Here is a 20,638-nt window from a genome sequence, read left to right as displayed (position 1 = left end):
CTGGCATGAAAAGTCTGGGTGTTTTCTCTTAGGTCTTGGCCATGCGAGCCCGGGTTCAGGAGAGCACAGCCAGGGAGGAGGAGGAGGAGCATCCGTATGAGCTGCTGTTAACGGCGGAAACAAAGAAGCTGCCAGCAGTGGACGGAAAAACAAAAGGTACAATTCCTCCCCCGCCCCCCAACCCCCTGTCCCAGCAGAAACAACACTAAAGGGATTTGTACAGTTTGTGCCCTGGGTGGAAGGAGGTGATGCTGTTCCCTGCAGCCTGGGTGGGGGGGTGTGATCCTTCCTTTGTCAGTATAGGGGTGGGAGTCTGCTTGTCACCTCTCTGCGCACGAAGCAAGGGAAGGGTTAGGTGGGACCAGGTGTGGACGGGACAGACCTCCGCCTTGTGGCAGGGATTGATTTGGGGTCTTAAGTCATAAACCCTCAAGTTAATGCTGTGGAAAAACAAGTCCAACAAGTCAGTCCCTTTGGGTTCAGGCTGATGGCACAGACGCTGCTTTGAGTCCTGACCTCAGAGTGAGGCACTCCTGGGGGGGCCGTGATTGGCTGCCACCAGGTAACTGGAGTGCTCTGTCGCCTTGGCCTACTTTCATTGCCGCTGCAAATTCAGCTTCCCCTGTGAGGCCGTGAGTGTTGCAGGCCGGGGTCCAGCCAGGCCTGAGAACACAGTCACGGTGACAGAGGTGAGTGCGCCCTGCTGGGCAGCCTGTGACCGCCTTCAGGAGGAGCAGGAAGGGCAGGGCACTTCCCCTGCAGCGCAGGCAGCAGGGGACTCGCGGCCTCTCCTCCGCTCTCTGCCGCTTGCAGGGAGAGGCCCATCACGGGGTAGCATTTGTGTCTCCTTCCAATCCTAGGACAGCCCCTGGTTCAGGTAAGAAGGTGGGATTCGAGGGTTTCTTTAGAAGTTCCCTTTGCTAGGCTTGTCAGAAAGTGGGGGAGGCAAAGAGAACATGTGCCTATGTGAGTGACATTGTGGAGCTTAATTTTAAAGGTCCTGTTTAGCCCTCGTCGGTTTGGCTCAGTGGTAGAGCATTGGCCTGGGGACTGAAGGTTCCTGGGTTCAATTCCGGTCAAGGGCACATGGCCTGGTTGCAGGCTCTATCCCCAGTAAGGGGGGCGTGCAGGAGGCAGCCAATCAATGATTCTCTCTCATCATTGATGTTTCTATCTCTCTCTCCCTCTCCCTTCCTCTCTGAATTCAATAAAAATATATTAAAAAATAAAATAAAGATCCTGTTTAAAAGGTTTCTGTCTGGCTTGCAGAAACTCTGTAGGGTTTTTAATTTTGCTTTATTTTTTGGTTTCCATTTGGAGCTTTTTTTAAAAAAAGGTTATCATTTAGACATAGTAAAATTCATCCTTTTGTGGGTAGTTCTGTAAGTTTTGACAGATATAGTCATGTAACTGCTACCATAATCAAGATATAGAACAGTTTCATCACAGCAAAAACATCTGTGTCCCTTCATAGTCACTCCTGCACCCTTCCCTGATGCCTGGCAGTCCCCACTCTGATGCCTGTCCTCATAATTTTGCCTTTTCTAGAATGTCACATAAATGGAATCGCACTGTATGTATCCTTTGAGTCTGGCCCTTTCAGTTAGCAGGATTCATAGCGATTCATCCATGTTGTTGCATATATCCGTATTTGTGCCTTTTCATTGCTGAGTAGTAGTCCTTTGTACCACAGTTTATCCATTTTCTAGTTGAAGGACATTTGCTTCAGTTACAGTTTGGGGAAATAACAAAGAAAGCTATTATGAATACATACAGATTTCTGTGTTAACATAGGTTTTATTTCTCTTGGATAAACACTAGGGTTGGGATGGCTGGGTCTTTGGTAAATATATGTTTACGTTTATAAGAAATTGCCAAATCATTTTCCAGGGAGATTGCACCATTTTGCATTCCCACCAAGTAGATGTTACATATCCTCCCCAGTGCTTAATATTGTCAGGTTAAAAGCTATTTTTTAGCTATTCTAATAGTTGTTTAGTGGTATTTCATTGTGGATTTAATTTGTATTTCCCTAAAGACTAATGATTTTGAGTATCAATGTAGTTATTTACCGTCGGCATATCTAAAAAAGTGTTCAAATCTTTTGTGCATTTAAAAAAATGTTTTTTGTTTGTTTTTTCATTATTAAGTTGTCAGTGTTCTTAATTTTTTTTTTTAAATATATTTTATTGATATGTTACAGAGAGGAAGGGAGAGGGATAGAGAGCCAGAAACATCGATGAGAGAGAAACATCGATCAGCTGCCTCCTGCACACCCCCCACTGGGGATGTGCCCGCAACCAAGGTACATGCCCTTGACCGGAATCGAACCCGGGACCCTTCAGTCCGCAGGCCGACGCTCTATCCACTGAGCCAAACCGGTTTCGGCTGTCAGTGTTCTTTATACATTTTTTGGACAAAAGTTCTTTATCAGTTCTATGATTTTCCCCTGGTCTGAGATTTATCTTTTTATTTCCTGAACAGTGTCTTTTGAAGAGCATAGGTTGTTCATATGGACTTCCAGTTGTTTGCCCAGATTTGTTGAAAAGACTCTCCTTTCTCCATGGAATTACCTTTGCCAGTTTGTTACTCTTTCTCAGAATTATTTAAGATATTCTAGTTCCTTTAGCTTTCCATTCAAAAATTTAGAATCAGCTTGTTGATTTCTACAGAGTCCTGCTGGAATTTTTATTGAGATTGTGTTGAATCTATATAGCACTTAGGGGAGAATTGATATCTTAATGTATTGAGTCTTCCGGTCATGTGGTAGATTTTTAATTAAAATATTTAGAGAGTGGAGTCGAGCTCTGATGCCTTCTCTGGTTGTTTAATAATAAATCCATATGGAAATTAACCCTTAGAGAACAAGTAATTAATGGAATGCTGTGTTTGAAAATAGTTCTCAGTCTGGGAAGAATCATTAGCATCATGAAGGGGGAGGATTCCAATTCTCTCTCTCTCTCTCCCTTTCTTTTCTTTTTTTTTGTTAAATCTCACCAGAGGATATTTTTTCCATTGCTTTTTCAGAGAGAGAAAGAGAGAGAGAGAGGTGAGTGAGACACAGTGATTGTTTGCCTACTGGGGGCAGGGGCACAACCCAGGTATGTGCCCTTGATCAGGAATCAAACTGAGACCCTTTAGTCTAACCACTGGGCAACATTGGCCAGGGCAGTTCTTTCTCTCTTCCAAAGGCTTGTTCTAGAACTCTGACAAGGTAGTAGGTTCAACCTTTGGAAGGAAGAAAAAGGGAAAGTCGGTGAACTTTAAAGAGGGGGCTAGTCTGCTTGGCTGCCAAGTGCCCTTGGTGGGGATTTGCTTTCCCCAGAAGGAGAGGCCTCGGATTAAGAAGGAAACTCACCACCAAGGAGAACTGCAGCCTCACATCTAGTCCTCCTGTGCGTGGGCCGCTTCCAGCCCTGCGGTGTGGGGCTGCCGTTGGGAGTGGGTGGCCCGGGGAGCAGGGTTAACTGAGCCACAGCGAGGGGTGTGCCTGCCTCCAGGCTAGCTGCTGGGATCCAGCACTGAATATGAAAACGGACTCTACCAGTTTCTCAGTAGCCTGGAAGGAATGCCCACTAGGATGGTCACAGTGAGGCAAATCATTTTCCACTAATGTCAGGATCTTAGGCAGCTTTTAGGAATTAAAATACCAGTTTTCAAAAGGTCACGTTAATGAGACTACCAGAGCTTTTCAGACTTCCAAGAAACTACAATGTGAGGGGTGGGATGTGAGATTTTTTAAAATTACATTTGTATTAGCACACTGGAAAAAATTTGAAAAAAATACAGAAGTGAAACAAATAAAATGTTCAGATTCTCCTCGCCTCTCTGCTGCTCACAGTTGCCAGAGGCGACCACAGTGGGAAAGTGTGGTGTGTACTCCGGGCCATTGGCTATTTTTATACAAAAGCAACTGTGTGAGATTGTTTTATGTGTTTCCGACCTAAAATGGGGATCATATTTTACAAACTATTTTGCAAACTTGTTGTTGTTTTTTACCTTGTTTATAGATTATGGGTACAATTTTATCTTAGTTCTTAAAAATCTACCTTATTCTTTTTTAATGGTTAAATACCCCATGACTCATTTTCCCATTCGCCACGATGGATGTTTCAGTTGCCTCCAGTATTTCTCTGTGATAAATTATGCTGCTGTGGACATTCCATATACATATTCTTACATGCTTACAAGAGTGTTTCTTAAAAGACTGATAGAAAGGAGATTAGTCAGCCAGTGTAGATGCATGTCTGGGTCTAATTGGTGGAGCTAAATTAATTCCTTCAGTGGTGAGTGAGCTCACTCTCTTCCCCACCTTCACCAGCACATCATTCCTCTAATGTTTTTTAGCATGATAAGCAAGGAGTGTCTTTTGAAATTGGTATTTGCATAATTAGTGAAATTGAGCATCTTGTCGATTAGTGTTATATATTTGGTCTGCGAGTTGCCAATTTCTTCTCTCGATTTTACTACTTAGAAATTGCTGGTGGAAACACTTCATATAAATACGGATAATATTTTGCCAAAGTGATACTCAGAGGAAAGTTTATACCCTTAAATTTATTTGTTAAAAAATGAGAAAGACTAAAACAACCAAGAGAAAGTAGCAGAGAGTAATTAATAAAGATAAAGCAGGTCATTTACTTCACATACTTTATGGTATGCACATTACACCAGTTAAATAAAGAAAAAATAAAGGCAGATTTAATGAAGTGAAAAAAACAAAGCAATAGGCTTGATCATTACAATGAAAACTTGTTTGTAGTTTAAAAGATATCTGACAATTCTGATCAAGAAAAGAGAAATAAAACAACACATTAGAATAATATAAAGAATATATAAGCGCAATTCAGACATTGTTAAAAGTAATACTGTGTAAATGTTTTACACTAATGTAAGAGTGTGCAGAAGCCTGCGTATAGTTAAAAACTACACAGTAAATCATTAAAGTACTTTTCCAAAACACAAATAATAAAAATAATGAGGGAATTGATAGAAATAAATGTTACGTGGTTAGTTACTTCTGCTACCATCCCCCTGGGGTGGATGCTCGGGGAGAGTGATTGGGCACTACAGTGGCTGGCTGAGGTGGGGTTCCACTGGCATTTCATTGCTGGCGACCAGGAATGCTCAGCGTCTTACACTGTGCAGGACAGTCCTCCACAGTGAGAACTTCCCTGCGGAGACGCGCCATTGGTGTCTGTAGATGTGACAAAACCGACAGAAGTAGAAAGCTCCATCGGGATCCAAGGAGCAGAAAACTCATCCCCCCAGATAGGCACTGGGCCAGGTGGTTTTGTGGTAGTTTCATCCAGCTGGGTATTCCTCTGCTGTTAAAGTGCTTCAGTTGTGGGGGAAGTCTTCTGAACCATTGTTCAGGGCGAGCGTAACGGAGAGCAGTGCTTCCTGTTTCCTATAGGCTCGTCATTTATTTCTCTTCAGTGTTTAACTCTTTGCAACTGGACATGCTGGCCACACTGCTGCCCAGAGAGACAGTGGGCAGGTTTGACAGCAAGAGGGAAAGTGGCTGGGAGCCCTGGAAGTCGCTCTCTGTGCTTGTCGGCAGCACTAGGTCCCCTTAGCTCAGCACCATGACGGGTGGTCACCGGAAGACGGCCACATGCGTGGGCTCATTGGCATGCAGCTACACGGCTGAGGCGCTTTAGGTACAATTAATTAAGGCAGTACTCCTGAGAGCTGTGCATTTAGGGCTGTGTGAAGTTTGTGTACGAGGATCAAGACCTTTATCCTCAGGAGGGAAGGGGAAGAAAACTTAATTTGGCTTCTTTCTCTACTCCCACATCCGGAGTGCTTACCAGTTGTACGGTGTAAGTCCTGGTGTTTCCCTTGGCCAGCTTGGGATTCTCAGCGTACTTCCATCAGACTTCAGGAGGAAGATGAAATAGATGCCTGTGCTCAGTCCACCATCTTTACCTCGGAGTCCAGTCTAGCTTTTCCTAGTAGTTTTCAGGGAGTGAGTTTGGGTGCTTTGCCAAAAGGCAAAAAATGTAAATGATAGTTTCATAGTGAAGCCTTAATTCCAGCAGCTTCCTCTCCTCTCACCTTCTTGCATTAGAGGAGCTTCTGCCAGAAGCCCCACTGGAAAACGGTCTTGCTCTTTCAGTTTATACTTCTGAATTGGAATTGTTCACCTTTCTTTCCATTATCAAACAAGCCCAAGCCTGTGAACTACACATATATATTTTCCTCCTCCACATGTATCGACAGCCATTTATTAAATTTTTAAAATATATTTTTATTGGTTTCAGAGAGGAAGGGAGGGGGGAGAGAGGGCAAGAAACATCTATGATGAGAGAGAATCATTGATTGGCTGCCTCCTGCACACCCCACACTGGGAATCGAGCTCCCAACCCGGGAATGTGCCCTGACCAGGAATCGAACTGTGACCTTCTGGTTTATAGGTTGATGCTCAATCACTGAGCCATGCCAGCTGGGCATGACAGCCATTTATTTACATACTAGTGACCCAGTGCATGAAATTCGTGCACATTAAAAGGGGATTAAGTAGCCAAAACCGGTTTGGCTCAGTGGATAGAGCGTCGGCCTGCGGACTGAAGGGTCCCGGGTTCGATTCCGGTCAAGGGCATGTTCCTTGGTTGCGGGCACATCCCCAGTGGGAGGTGTGCAGGAGGCAGCTCATCGATGTTTCTCTCTCATCGATGTTTCTAGCTCTCTATCCCTCTCCCTTCCTCTCTGTAAAATATCAATAAAATATTTTTTTTTTAAAAAAAGGGGATTAATTAGAGGAAATAATTTAATATTGCTCTTTGCCCTTTCTCTATAATAGAAGTGTCAGAGATGAAAGAAAATTAGTAAAATGTATATGAAAACCTTCCTCCTGTCAGAGTCTGGGGCACACCATGGGACCCAGAGTCAAGTCCCCGCCCACCCACATGCACCTCAAAATCACGTGAGACCCAGACCCGGCCAGCCCCTGCCCCCATTGGGCTAAATCCAGACCCGGCCAGTCCCACCCTTGTCAAGCCCTGCCAGGCAGGGGGCGTAGCCTCAGGTCCCCTGGCCCAGCGCCAGGACTCGGGGCATGGCCTGAGGTCCCCCAGCCCAGACCAGGGCAGGGGGCATGCCTTGAGGTCCTCCGTCAAGCCCCGCCAGGTGGGGGACATGGCCTGAGATCCCCTGTCAAGCCCCACTGGGTCGGGGGCATGGCCTGAGGTCCCCTGTCAAGCCCAGCCAGGCAGTGGGGCGCAGCCTCAGGTCCCCTGGCCCAGTGCTGGGGCAGGCGGCGCGGCCTGAGGTCCCCCGTCAAGCCCCACCGGGTGGGAGGTGCAGTCTGAGGTCCCCTATCAAGCCCCACCTGGTGGGGGGCGTGGCCCGAGTTCCCCCAACCCAGCACTGGGGGTGCACCTTGAGGTCCCCTGTCAAGCCCCGCTGGGTGGGGGGTGCGGTCTGAGGTCCCCCAGTCTGGTGCCAGGGTCGGGGGCGCGGCCTGAAGTCCCCTAGCCCAGCACCAGGACGGGAAGCACACCTTGAAGTCCCCTGTCAAGCCCTGCCGGGTGGGGAGGGCGTAGCCTCAGGTCCCTGCTGATTGCTCGTTAAGGCTCCTTATGGGAACTTGACCTCAGCTGTGGGTGCAGCTATCTTTGTGCCAGAGTGATGGTCAATTAGCATATTCCCTCTTTATTAGATAGGATGGATACATGAGACATATGTAAAATAATCATAAAAGGCAGAATATGTTAAAGTGGTCTAACGTAATTTTAGAGTTCAAAAGAGGGATAAATTGTGTCTGTGTAAGAGATCAGGAATGGCTCTATAAGAGAGGTGGTGTTTGAGCCAAACCCCAAAATCCAGAGTTCTACTTGATAGGCAGAAGTAAGGAGGAAGGAGAATGCATTCCAGGCAGAAGGAGTGGCATAAACAGCAGTAAGATGATGGCAGATGATAGAGCACATGTTTGGAAAACGGTAACAATCAGTTTGGCTGGAACGAAGAACTGGTCCTGGAGTATTGGATCTCTGATGTCAGCCTTTATTCCAGAGACAGTGCCGTATTGTGGAAACTTTTGCATAAGGTGACAGGGAAGAAGCCATTCTTTAAGTATGAGTAATTGTGGAATCTTAGATTGCAGGTGGGAGATTGCAAGCAGGAATAACCTGAAGTCAGGAGTCTTCAAGGCATCTCTTAAAGGAAACTAGAACCCAAATTAGGGGACAGTAGGAAGTGATAGGACGGGGCGCATGGGTGGCAGAGATATTGCGAAGGATCTTACAATGAAATGTGGAAGAATGAGGAGGAGAGGGTCTTAAGGATGATTCTGAGGTTTTGAGCCTGGTTCATGGGGATGGCACTGTGCAGCTCATAGAAATAGGGGATGGAAGGAAGGACATGTTTGAGGAAAGATGTTAAGTTCAATTTTGAATATAAGTTTTAGGTGTTTAAGGTTCCATGAGAACTTCCCGGTAAAGATACTCTGTAAACACTTAGAAATATGGGTACAATGTTCAAGAGAGATGTAAAGATTAGAAAAACAGATTCATGAGTCATCAAGTTGAGGTGATAGTTAGCATAAAGGATAATCACTTGGAGAGGAGAAGACTAGAGAGATTGAAGAAGTCAAGAACAGATCTAGTAAGAGGCACAAGAGGAAGAAACTTAAGAGTAACCAGGATAAGGCAGTGTCTTTGAAGCCAAGGCTGGATGTGATAGAAACCAAATAACAGGCTTAAACAAGGTCAAAGTCCAGAGGTAAAGAGTCAGGGGTAAAGGTCAAGAACCCAGCTTCCTTCTGCCATCTCCTGATTCAAGATGACTACTCAAGCTGTCAGCACAGGAAGGAAGAAGGGGGAGAAGAGGGCACGTTGTTGAAGACAGTTCTCAAAAGTTGCACAGACCACTTTCACTTACAACCTACTGGGGGCCCAGTGCACAAATTCGTGCACCTTGAAAGGAACTGTGGGCCGTGAGGCTGCGGTAGGCACAGGGGCGGGTCTCGGCCCATTCTCCGTGCCCCTGCCCAGCCCCTCCTGCCTTGGCCCCCAGTCCCCTGTCTGCCAGCAGCCCTGCTCCCACTGCTGCTGCTCCCATGTGCCGACGGTGCAGAGCGATTGGGGCTGGCACCAGCAGCAGGTGTGAGTGGGGCCGGCGCCATAAGCCGATGCGAGCGGTGGCTGCACCGATCGCCCCTTAGGAGCAGGGGGTGGTGGAGAAGCTCTGAGGGGTGATCGGTGCCGGCTGTCGCCACTCGCACCCGCTGACAGCGTTGAGCAATTAGGGCCGGTGCCGGGTGCCTGCAGTGGGTGCGAGTGGTGGCTCTAGTGCCAGCTGTGGGTGTGAGTGGGGCCGGCACCAGCAGTGGGTGTGAGCAGTGGCGCTCTTGCTGGCAGCGGGTGCGAGAGGTGGCTGCCGGCCCTGATCGCCTCTCAGGAGCAGGGGGAGGTAGAGAAGCCCTGAGAGGCGATCAGTGCTGGCGCCGGGTGCCGGCAGCGGGTGCGAGTGCCCGGTGGGACCACAGCGCGGGAGCAAAGAATTTTCAGTAACCACCAGAGGCTTGCCCCGATGACAGCGACTGGCACCCCACCTTGGTCTGGCGCCCCCAGTCACCTGCTCCACCATCCCGCCGCCGCTGATGCCTGCCATGTTCCGCGCTCTGCCGCCTGCTGCCAACGCCCACCATGTTCCCCGCGTGCCCCCTGGTGCTCAGTGCACATCATAGTGACCAGTTGTTCAGTTGGTTGTTCAGTTGTTCCACCATTCGATCTATTTGCATATTAGGGTTTTATATATATAGATTGGCCAGAACTTGGTCGTGGGGCTACACCTGGCTACAGTGAAGATGGGAAATGTAGTCTTCATTCTAGGTGGCTATGAACCAATCTAAAAAATCCCATAACCAAGGAAGAAGGGGGCAAGCAGTTAACAGTGCCGATGATGCAGAAAAGGCTGGACAGGTGAAGTTTAGAAAAAGGGTTAAGCGATTAGGAGGCCATTAGTAAATCCCAGACAGGGAAATGCTTCCCTGAGGCAGGTGGGAAGAGATGAAATTATCCCCACGTTTTGACATGGGAGTGGGAAAGAAAGGAAGTTTGATCTAAGTCTTCTCAGAAAATTCGTGACTATCTTCCAGGCGTATGTATAGGTGCTGTGGGAAAGATGACAGTTTGAAAAGAGTGGAAGTGGTGAGGAACTGATCTTATGGTGATATCACAGTTCTCAGGAGATGAGCAAAAGGATGGCTGGCTTGGATTCTTGTTCTAGCGCTCATTGGCTGATGACTTTGAGGAAGTCATTTAACCTCTTTAAGCCTCATTATCTACATGTAAAATAGGGATACAAATTCTTACCTCATGGTTGCCGTGGTTATTAAAAAACATTACTTAGCACAGAATCACTAGCTCCTAGTACATTGAAGCGATTGGAAGCAGCTGAGCTAGATGAATGGGTAGAGGACTCAGTCAGTTGTTTCTTGAGTATTCGGGTCAACATTCCAGCAACTGGAGAAGAGGAAGCAGATGGCTGCGCATGCCCACGTTGGAACTGGCAGGAGATCAAGGGAGCGGAGTGGCAAGTGTGCTGTCAAATCAGGCACAGATGTCACGCTGGTTGCACACATGATCCCCAGAGCTGGCGGGTTACCGTATTTTTCCATGTATAAGATGCCCCTATGTATAAGACGCCCCCCACTTTTCCAACCCAAAATTAAGAAATCAATATTTTAAACATTTTGCTGGTTTTCCTCTTCAGGCCTTCTTCTTTTTTGGCATCTTAAGGAGTTGTTCTTCCTGTTTTCTCCACTGTCTGATCATACACTCAGTGGGAGGAGGTCCAAATTGTCTCTCTGCAGCTCTGTTTCCATGCTCTTTTACATAGCTGATCACATTCAGTTTGAATTTTGCAGCGTAAGACAATTGCTTACTGGTATTTATCTTTTTATTTTTTGACACTTTATGGGCTCAGAATGCTCCGGTCCCTGTTGCATCTGCACACTCTCTACCTCCACCTCCAATTACGGCAGCAGCTGACGTCAGTAACAATAAGGCTCATGATTGGAGGAAGCCTGTTTGACAAGGTATGGGCAAGCTACGCACCCGCGCGGCTCCCTCCTCGGCTGCCCTTCGATTTTCAGTCTAACAATTTTAGAAAAAAATAGCGTCTTATACACGGAAAAATACGGTAACTAGGGCAGTTTGAAGGGCCAGAGGTCCAACAGCAGGCAGTGTACAGGCTCAGGAGGTGCTGAAGGACATGGTGGGGACGTCAGGGCATCAGGACAAGTCGAGGGGCCCCAGAGCGGTGCTGTATCTGAGGGTGCTGCCGAGGGTGGCGAGGCCCCTGGCCACTGTGACATGTCACCGTTAACCAAACTTGCAAGACTATTGGGCCTGCCCTGGTGCTTGCGTTTTATTCTGCCTGTTTACAGGGCCACTCAGGAGATAGCTGGCTCTTTGCAGAGTCAGGAGAAAGGAGCGCAGTCTCTGCGTGCAGTGTTTGCATGAAGAGCAGTGGGGATGGTTGTAGATGGAAGAGGATGGTGTGAAGGCAGCTTCCATTTTCTGAATGCTTCTTACAGGCCAGCCACGTGCTGAGTTCGTTTACACCGCTTAGGTCATCAAATATGCAGACAGACCTTCTGGGAGGGGCTATTTTTATCCCTGGTTAGTAGATGGGGAAGAAGTTAGGTGTTAGAGCTGGGCCTTAAGCCCTGGTTGGCGGGATCCAAAGCCTCTTTAGCCATGAGGTTAAGTCATTTCACCCGGATCCCTGCTCTGCTACTCACATTCTTAACACCAGGAGCTGGGAGGAATGTCAGTCGTCTAAGCACAGATTCAAACCTTACTGTCTCAAGCCCTAGAGCAGGGGTCCTCAAACTTTTTAAACAGGAGGCCAGTTCACTGTCCCTCAGAACGTTGGAGGGCTGGACTATAGTTTAAAAAAAAAAAAACTATGAACAAATTCCTATGCGCACTGCGGGCCCGGGATGAGTTGGCTGCTAAGCAGGACAGGCAGTGGCACCCGGCGGGCCGGATAAATGTCCTCGGCGGGTGGCCCGCAGGCAGGCCATAGTTTGAGGACGCCTGCCCTAGAGAATGCAGTCCAGCCACTCATTTTTGAAAAAGACCCAGAGAGTAAATGCTGCAGGGCTGGCTGCAGCGGGGCCCCCCTTTTGTTTCTCTGGTTGCCACGGACCAGGGTAGACTTAGTCTACTTGTCTGCTCAGATGCGATGTCCCGCCGATGTCTGCGTGATCTAGCCAGCACCTCCCCTCTGGGGAAAGTGGGGTGACCCTGCAAAAGCAGGGTTCTGACGCTCACAGAGCGACTAATCCATTAGAGGGTTCAGTCCTAATGGAACAGAGCAGAGCAGTCTGGGAAATTGGAGTACCCCAGCTTTCTCCTCTAGGTCTGAGGATTGATTTGACTTAGAGAGTCCTCGCATGAGTTGCATTTTTTCAGCCTAATTTAAATGGGCAGGGGTGACTGAGAATGTGTAAGTGTTAAACTGTTATTATTCCAAAGCCCTTGAGGTCCCCACAGATCATCATAGTAATTACAGTTAGCCCGGCGAACCCCTTGCTTCTGCAGCTCGGGGGATTAGCAGGCTGGAGTGTCCTGTTCCGTGGAGCAGCTGGCCTTGGTGTATGAAGGCGAGTGCGAGGAAACGGGCCTCCGCACGCCCTGCTCCCTTCTGTTCTCCCCCGAAGCCAGGCTGCGAGGAGTGCCGGGCCAGGTGGGAGGAGGGTTGGGAGCCTTGTAATTCCAAAGGGGGGAGCACGGTGAGTGCCAGTCAGCCTGAGGGTTCTCTTTGGTGACTTCTTATGCTCCACAAAGTATCAGTGGATTGTGGTTTCTCTAATGGGATTAGGACCCTCAAATTCTTCCTCTAAACATGTTTCCTTCTTCGTAAGTTTCCATTTCTCTTTTCTGCCCACTTCCTTCCCCCGGCATGAGTCTGGTATTGAGCTGTTGGCATCGGTTGCTCTTTCTTCATTGAAGGCTCGCTTGAATGGCAGCTGCTAGACAGGGCCTTATTGTCAGTCCCCGGCAGCAGGCAGAGCATGTCCACCCACGCAGCGCGGCCATGCTGGCTCCTGATTCTGGGCTGTGGTGTTTCTCTTTCGTTGTTGGACTTATACCCCTCCGACACTCCCCCCAAACTGTTAAATAAGAAGCTAGAAGCTGATGCAAAGAAATGGGAGCCGGTGCTCCTGTTACCAAGTCCTTCCTGTGTCCAGCACAGTCAGAGGGACAGGCACCTTGGGCAGGACCTGCAGGGGGCTGGCCATTAGGATAAGTCCTCGAGGTGGCAGGTTTTGCAGTCCCCCATTGCCATTGGATGCCAAGTGCTGTCCTCTCGGGCCCCACAGGGGCAGCACAGGGCGGCTTTGTTTAGCGCCAGGGTTCCTGTGTGCGCCTGGCCCTTCAGGCATGGTGTCCGGGGCTGCGCTCGGCTCTGTGTGGAGCTCTGTTCCCAGCGTTTCTTCTTCCTGGAGACTGATTGGCCTGTGCTGTGTTTGTTCCGAGCTCTGCCCCTGACCTCTTGGGAGCAGGGCTTGTGAGTTGGGGGTGAGAGTCCTGGAGCAGTCAAGTGTAGAGAAAGGAGATGCCAAAGTTCATAGTTGTGGGCTCCCGTGGATACGTAATCAGGCAGAGTGCAGTTAATCGCTGCCCCGCGCAGCTCTGCAGGCTCGCCAAAGCGGGGCAGACAGCGGAGACGGAACTGCTCCGAGTGGAGCCGTCCCTGGTCACTGAGAGCTGGTTGTTGACCCTGCCTTCAGGCTGTATGGAGGGAGCAGTCCTGGGGCATAGCACCGTGCCCTGCAGGGGGCCTGCCCTAGTGCACCAGGTTTCTGAAGTGCACCCCTCTGCACAGCACTGAGCCTCAAGAAGGGTTCTCAGGCTGCAGGCTAGCTGATGGGGGAGAGTGGGTGCTACACAGGCCCCAGGCAGGCCCTACAGTGCCCATGGAGGGGGAGAAGTTTGCCATCACAGATGGGGAAGACTTGGATTCTCATCACTACCCTAACATAAAAGGGATTTTGAAGGACTGTGCAGTCCAACCTACTTATTTTAGATACTGAAGCCCAGCAAGTAGAGCTCACTGCCAAGGCCTCACAGCTCTCAAGCAGCACAGCCAGGAGAGCCAGGTGTCAGACACCTGGGTTAGAGCCTCCCCCACCCCCTCGGACCCACCACCAGCGGCCTGAGGGCCTCCCATTTCTCATCTGTAAAAATAGCCAAACGCGACCCTTTTAGTTCTAAGATTCTCGGATCTCAGGGGCAGTTCTTGGGAGCTTTGGGCAGATTAGGGAGTCGTTTGGTGTATGTGCATAGCTTCCACTTCAGAGGAAATAAAGCTGAATTCTGGTTCTGGAATGTGTGCGGGGACTGGATGCAGGGCTGTCTTCTGCCTGCCGGCGTGGGTGAGAACCTCCTCATGGGTCTGCTCATGCGGGCGAGCCCTTGGCGTCCCGTGTGAGCCCATGTTGGACACTGATTTGATCAGTTTTTATGCTCCTCCAGGGCAGAGGCATTGGTACAGGGCAGGGCACAGGAGCGCGGGCCTGGGGGCGGGGCGTCGGGTGCTGGGTGTGGGTCTGGAGGCCCAGGAGCCTCCTGGCACTGGCCGAGTAGACCGTTTTGTTTTCAGCAGGCCAGCTGGGGTTAAACTAAACCAGTCGGAGCAGCTGGGAGGCTTTGGAACGGTGAGATGTGCACATTCTCAGGAAAAGAGGAAAGTGTGCTGCCGCAGAAGGAAGGATGAGGCGTGGGCTTAGCCCCTCCGAGGAAGGAAGCGTCATTTCTCGCTGCTTGTTTTGCACTTTCAGTTAAGGAATTCCAGAAGTTGCAGGTTGGGATCCTGACCTTCCCTTCCCTCCATGCTGCTCGCCAGAGGGCGGGCAGGCGGCGACTCTGAATAGCACTTGGCCTTCATGGGAGCCTATCAGATGTTCCAGGAGCCGGCCCTTGCTCACACTTGCTCGCTGGCGCGCTCTCCCTCCCTCTCACTATGCTCTGCGCTCGCTCCCTCTCTCCTCTCTGTCCTTTCCCAAGGCAGGATATAGTTAGCACTTCTCGCCTTATATAGCAAAGTCTGGTCGTTAATGCTGACAGAGCCTCTCAGGGAAGGCTGCCAGGTGGCATTATCCAGGCCAGTGTTTGGAATTTTATAAATGCTCTGACTTTGGGTACAAATTGAGCGTTAAGAACAATACGAAACTGTTTTCTTCCTTCCTCGCTCTTCTCCCCCTCTGCCCTCTCCCAGCCCATTCAGCATCTCCCTCTCTCTCTCTCTCTCTCTCTCCCTCTCTCTCTCTCCCCCCTCTGTTTTTGAATTCCTCTGCTCTGCCATCTGTTCGCTGCTTTGGAACTTTGTTGATTTTTGCCACGTTTAATTTTTTATTTCTCTCTCTGTCCACTTCAAGACCACAGGCGGAGCAGCAGCGGCCAGAGCCAGGACTCTGCGGAGGGGCAGGACGGGCAGGTCCCTGAGCAGTTCTCCGGGCTCCTCCACGGCTCCTCCCCGGTGTACGAGGTGGGGCAGGACGCTTTCCAGCTGCTCTCTGCCACCAGCCAGAGCCTTCCAGAAGGGTCCCCCGCGCAGGGCACCTGCCACGAGGCCAGCATGCAGCTGGAGGAGGCGGGCGTGCACGCTCCTGGAGGCTCCCCGCCTGGCGGCCTGGACCAGAGTCAGAGAGGGGGCTACCCAGCAGGCCTGCCTACCTCCAACAGCCTCCCGCGCCCCGAAACTCTGACTCACACAGCATCTCCACACCCTGGTGGTGCCGAGGAGGGAGACCAGAGCGGGGCCAGAAGCCGAGTCCTTCCCACCAGCAAACCCAAAGCTGAACTCAAGCTCAGCCGCAGCTTGTCCAAGTCCGACTCCGATCTCCTGACCTGCTCACCCACGGAGGACGCTGCGATGGGGAGCCGGAGCGAGTCCCTGTCCAACTGCAGCGTCGGGAAGAAGAGGCTGGAGAAGTCGCCCTCCTTCGCCTCGGAATGGGATGAGGTAAGGATGCGTGGCGTCACGGAGAGCTGGCCACAGCCCACCCTGCTCCCCTGTGCACGACTCCCAGGCCCAGATTGTGGCCAGGGTGCCCCTGGCTTCTTCACTATGGCCACTGTGGCTCTGACCGCGTGAGGGAGGCAGTCCCGAGTGGCCAGGCCGAAGGTCTCCCTGCCTGAACCGCAGAGAACAGGCCCATCTGGGTTAAGCTGGAGGGTGGGGGCAGCCCAGCAGGACGGAGGTGGAGGTGCTCCCTCAACCACATGCTGTTCGGAAATACTAGTATGTGGATCCGGTCAGCCCCACTGAGGGGGTCATGCTCACCCTGAAGATGCTGGAGTCCAGTCCTTCCAGGGTCTTCAAGAGGGAGGGGCAAGCTTTGGGAGCAGCTGCTGAAAGGGGCGCCTCCTTGGTGGTTCTTACTGCGTCCCCTGGAAACCCCACATCTTTCCCAGCAGAATCTTCCTGCCCACCCACATCCTCAGGTTGGTGAGGCGAGGGCGAGGGGGTCAGGAAGCAGGTTAGTGGGGAGAGAACATTCAGGTCTCCCACAAGCATTGTTGCAGAATAATTGAAATATGTGCCGAGTACTTCTCCGCGGCCTGTGGCATGCCTTGCTGGGCAGAAGAATGTTTCTCAGAGAGTGGTAAACATCGGGGAATGTTGCAGGGCTACCCTGCAGGCTTCTGGCTGGGAGAAAGCTGCCTTTGAGGTGGACGGGACGGAGCCTGTCTCCCAGGAACACTTGCGGGAGATGGATTTAGCTCTCGCGAGGGGGAGCAAGACAGCTGGCACGTCCATGGAGCAGTCCGTGGACTGCATGCCTGGCCGGCTCTGTTCTGGTTGCAGCTGCAGAGCTTGTAAACCACAGCGAATACCATTTTCCTGTGGGAGCGGCAGGCAGCTCCTGCAGCACCTTATCTCCAGACAAGGCTGTCGAGGGGCCGGGTGTGGGAGCCTGAGCCGGGCACAGGCCACCGGAGGGCTCTGGGAGAGACAGCGGCAGGCCCCGCAGAGGCCACACTGTGTGTGTGGGCACCTGTTTGCCACCTTTGTCTCCAGAGCAGTTCGCCTCACTCCAGTCCAGCAGAGAACGCGGCCTCTGGCCCAGGCTGCCGGGCAGGGAGCCGCCAGCAGAACTCATCTATGAGGAAGATGAGTGCACTGTGCTCTGAGATGGCGGGACAGCTGGAGAGAGAACAGCATCGAGGGATGTGTGAGCGGGAGGAAGGGGCTTGAGGAAACGTCACAGAGAAGTGGGATTTGACGTGCAATTAAAGGGCCAGTGTTTGGTTAAAACCAGATCGAAGGTAGTGGGCTGAAGAGAATAGTGTGCACAAAGGCGTGGGCTTGGAAGCGCCGAGGTCACTGGGCCTCTGTCGGGTGTAGAGTTTGCATGGGGAGAGTGAGAAATGAGTAGAAAGTGAGACTGGGACCATATCGTGGGAGGGCCTTGAGCTTGAGGCTAAAGAGGATTTGATTTGATCTGAAGGTAGTATCTCAGCAGGCGCCTGGCCGTCGTACGGGCTCCACCGTTTCCCCTGGAGAAGCGCGCGCTCGCGAGGTGCCCAGCTTCATGGACGCGGTCTGTGTGGGCCAGTAAAGCCGTCGCCTCTTGGCCTCTTAATGAGAGGATGTGCATATGCTGGGGCTTCCTTTGCAGGTGGACTTGCCGGGGGGACAGTGAACCGGGGCCTGTTCAAGTGTCCCAGCCAGTCTGTGTGTGGCCCAGAAGCAGTTACATTTTAAATGTGAAAAAACTAGAGGCAATTGAGGTGTTATTGGAAGGAATCCAGAAGATTGAGCCTTGCTTGCAGAGTAAACACTAACAGGCCCTTCCTGTGCCGCCCTCGGCGTGGCTTGAGTCCTGTTGTCGTAGTTTTTCTGGACATCTGTGTCTAGAGAGAAACCTCAGGAGCACTTCCCAGGCTTCGGACACTTGCCTAGACGGGCACCTCAGTCTGGTGCTCCCACTGCCCCTGGCAGCGCCCGAGGCTGCTGGTGCCTCTGTGCTGGGTGGCTTTTCTCTTTGTCATCATTGGATCCCCATGTGGTGGGAAGGGCTGCTCTAAGGGCTGGGCCCGGAGGCAGAGGAAGGCTCTGGGCCCAGGCGGCTATGATCCCAGCGCATGGTGAGTTAGTTGTGCTGTGAGCTGCCCAGGCCGCTCCTGGAAGGTGGTCCAGGCTGCCGGGCAGGGAGCCTCCATGAGGTAGTCCACGAGGCTCCGGCCCGGAGCCAGGAGATCTGGCTTTGAGCCCCAGCTCCACCGACTCCCGCCTTGATGCCTGGGAGGCCTCAGGAAGCCTCAGTGTTGTTGCTTGTGAAGCAGAGTCAGTCAAATCTGGGTGTCAGGGTTGTTTTTACCAATTAGAAAAGTGCCTAGCACAGGCCTTTGTGTGTAAGAAGTAGTGCATGCCTGGTAGATTATTATTGTGCCTGGATCTTTGGAGAATGAGTGAGGCCTGGTGTCTGCAGACCCTAAGAAGGCAGAGCTTACAGGGTGGTCCAGTGCTGGGGAGCGACTGGGAAGCAGTCAAGTTCAAGCCCCTCAACTCAGGATCTCCTGCACGGCTCTGCCCCACCCCAGGCCCCCAGGGGCTGCCCAGCCTGGAAAGGAGGGCAGGCGCCCCCATTGTTCTTTGAGGATTGATGAGCCTTTCTGCCTAACTCCCTGAGCGGAGAAGAGAGATTAGAGAGACATTGGCAGCCCTCTCTGGTGTTTATTTTTCAAAAGTGCTCTACATTTGTTGGTCCCCCACTTGTCCATGGATGCCTGAACGGTGGGTAGTAATGACCCTATGTTTCCTATACATGCCTCCCTGTGATAGTCTTATTTATAACTAGGCACAGCGAGAGATTAGCAACAATAATAATAAAATAGAACAGTTATAGCAATATATGGTAATAAAAGCTATATGTTCTCTCTCTCTCTCTCTCTCTCTCTCTCTCTCTCTCTCTCTCTCTCTCTCTCTCTTTCTCTCTGTCTCTCAAAATACCTGATTGTACTGCTGTCCTCACCTTATCACTTATAGAAAGCGCTTTACAGCCTCCCTTTGGCATACCTGAATTGCTAGCACAACCACTGCTGTTGCTCTCTGGGGCCATCCTATATAATAAAAGCCCAATATGCAAATTGTCCCCTTGGGTGGTTGTTCGACTGCTCGCTATGACATGCATTAACCACCAGGGGGCGGTGCGGAACACGGCAGGCGTCAGTGACGCGGTGCTGGCAGCAGGCGGCAGTGGAGGCGCTGCCGGGTCCGATGGGACCCTCTGGATGGTGGGAAAGGTGAGCGGGCGGCACCAGGCCAAGGCGGTGTGAGAGGGGGCTGATTATCCCGCTGATCGCCCCGCAGACAGCGACCAACAGCAGTGGCGGGGGGCGGGGCTGCCGCCTGGCTCCCAGGCACTGAGGGGAGCCGGGCAGGGGGCCCGGCCCTAATCGATCACCCCACAGGTGGTATGGTGGAGCAGGTGAAGGAGTGGCGCCAGGCCAAGGTGGGGTGCCAGGCGGGGCTGCAAGGCTGGGGAGCATGAGCTGGGGCTACGAGGCTGGGGGTGAAAGCTGGGGCCCGATCTCCACAGGCCACCCCAAGGGACCCCCCTCCTCTGTGCACGAATTCATGCACTGGGTCTCTAGTTAATCTCTCTATATAAAAGCCCAAGCAACGGTTACAACCAGTCGACGGAACAACCGGTCGACCGGTCACTATGATGTGCACTGACCACCATGGGGTAGACCAGGGGTGGGCAAACTTTTTGACTCGAGGGCCACAATGGGTTCTTAAACTGGACCGGAGGGCTGGAACAAAAGCATGGATGGAGTGTTTGTGTGAACTAATATAAATTCACAGTAAAGCAGCGGAGGGGAGAGCAAGAGAACCCTCCGCTCTTTCGGCTCCGCGGGCCGGATAGAACAGCCGAACGGGCCGGATCTGGCCCGCAGGCCGTAGTTTGCCCACGGCTGGGGTAGACGCTCAACGTAGGAGCTGCCCCCTGGTGGTCAGTGTGCTCCCACAGCCAACCTGCCATGGCTGGCCAACCTCCCATGGTCCCTTCCCCCAGCCAGTTGGCCCTGATTGGCCCCGATCGGGACTGGGCGAGATAGCCCCAATCGCCCTGATCGCCGGCCAGACCGAGGGACCTCACCCGTGCACGAATTCATGCACTGGGCCTCTAGTAGTAAAATAAGGGTGACTTGAACACAAGCCCTATGCTGCCATGAATGTCAATCTGATAACCGAGCCGGCTACTAAGTGGCTAACAGGCGGGTAGTGTGTACAGCGTGGAGTCGCTGGAAGGTGGGATGATTCACGTCCTCAGCGTGATAGAGTGGGATGGTGTGAAATTTTCATCATGCTACTCAGAACAGTGCACAATTTTAAATTTACTGTTTATTTCTGGAATTTTTTCATTTAATAATCCGTGGTGCGGTTAACCGCGGGTACCTGCAGCCGCAGCAGGCACCGCGGTGGGTGACAGGGTCAGCTGTGATGCCAGCAGTGGCTGCTGGATCGGTGGTGGCTTGGGATGAGGTTTCATAGTTGGAGCATGCGCAGCTGATAGGCTGGGAGCCGCTTCCTCTGCACAGGCTGCTGCTTGTTAATCGCCCGACGAGGGGACTTCGGGAAGTTAGCCTGCCAGGGTGAACCTCTG

The 20,638-nt window shown here is 51.5% G+C and overlaps 1 protein-coding gene across 7 annotated transcripts in view; it reads left to right on the top strand.

Moving 5' to 3' along the window:
- Window positions 1–20,638, top strand: part of ANKS1A (ankyrin repeat and sterile alpha motif domain containing 1A) — a 193,034-nt gene that overhangs the window by 108,402 nt on the left and 63,994 nt on the right. For all 7 annotated transcript variants that reach the window (XM_080663216.1, XM_080663215.1, XM_080663212.1 and 4 more), the window contains 2 exons: window positions 33–156; window positions 15,398–15,984. In XM_080663216.1, the coding sequence (XP_080519342.1) occupies window positions 33–156; window positions 15,398–15,984 (711 nt within the window). The remainder of the gene's footprint in view (window positions 1–32; window positions 157–15,397; window positions 15,985–20,638) is intronic.

The sequence above is a fragment of the Plecotus auritus genome (genome assembly GCF_963455305.1).
Source record: "Plecotus auritus genome assembly, chromosome: 4".
NCBI classification, from domain to species: Eukaryota; Metazoa; Chordata; class Mammalia; order Chiroptera; family Vespertilionidae; genus Plecotus; species Plecotus auritus.
Note: the sequence above shows the minus strand (reverse complement) of the source record. Positions and strands in the feature narration are given on the sequence as shown.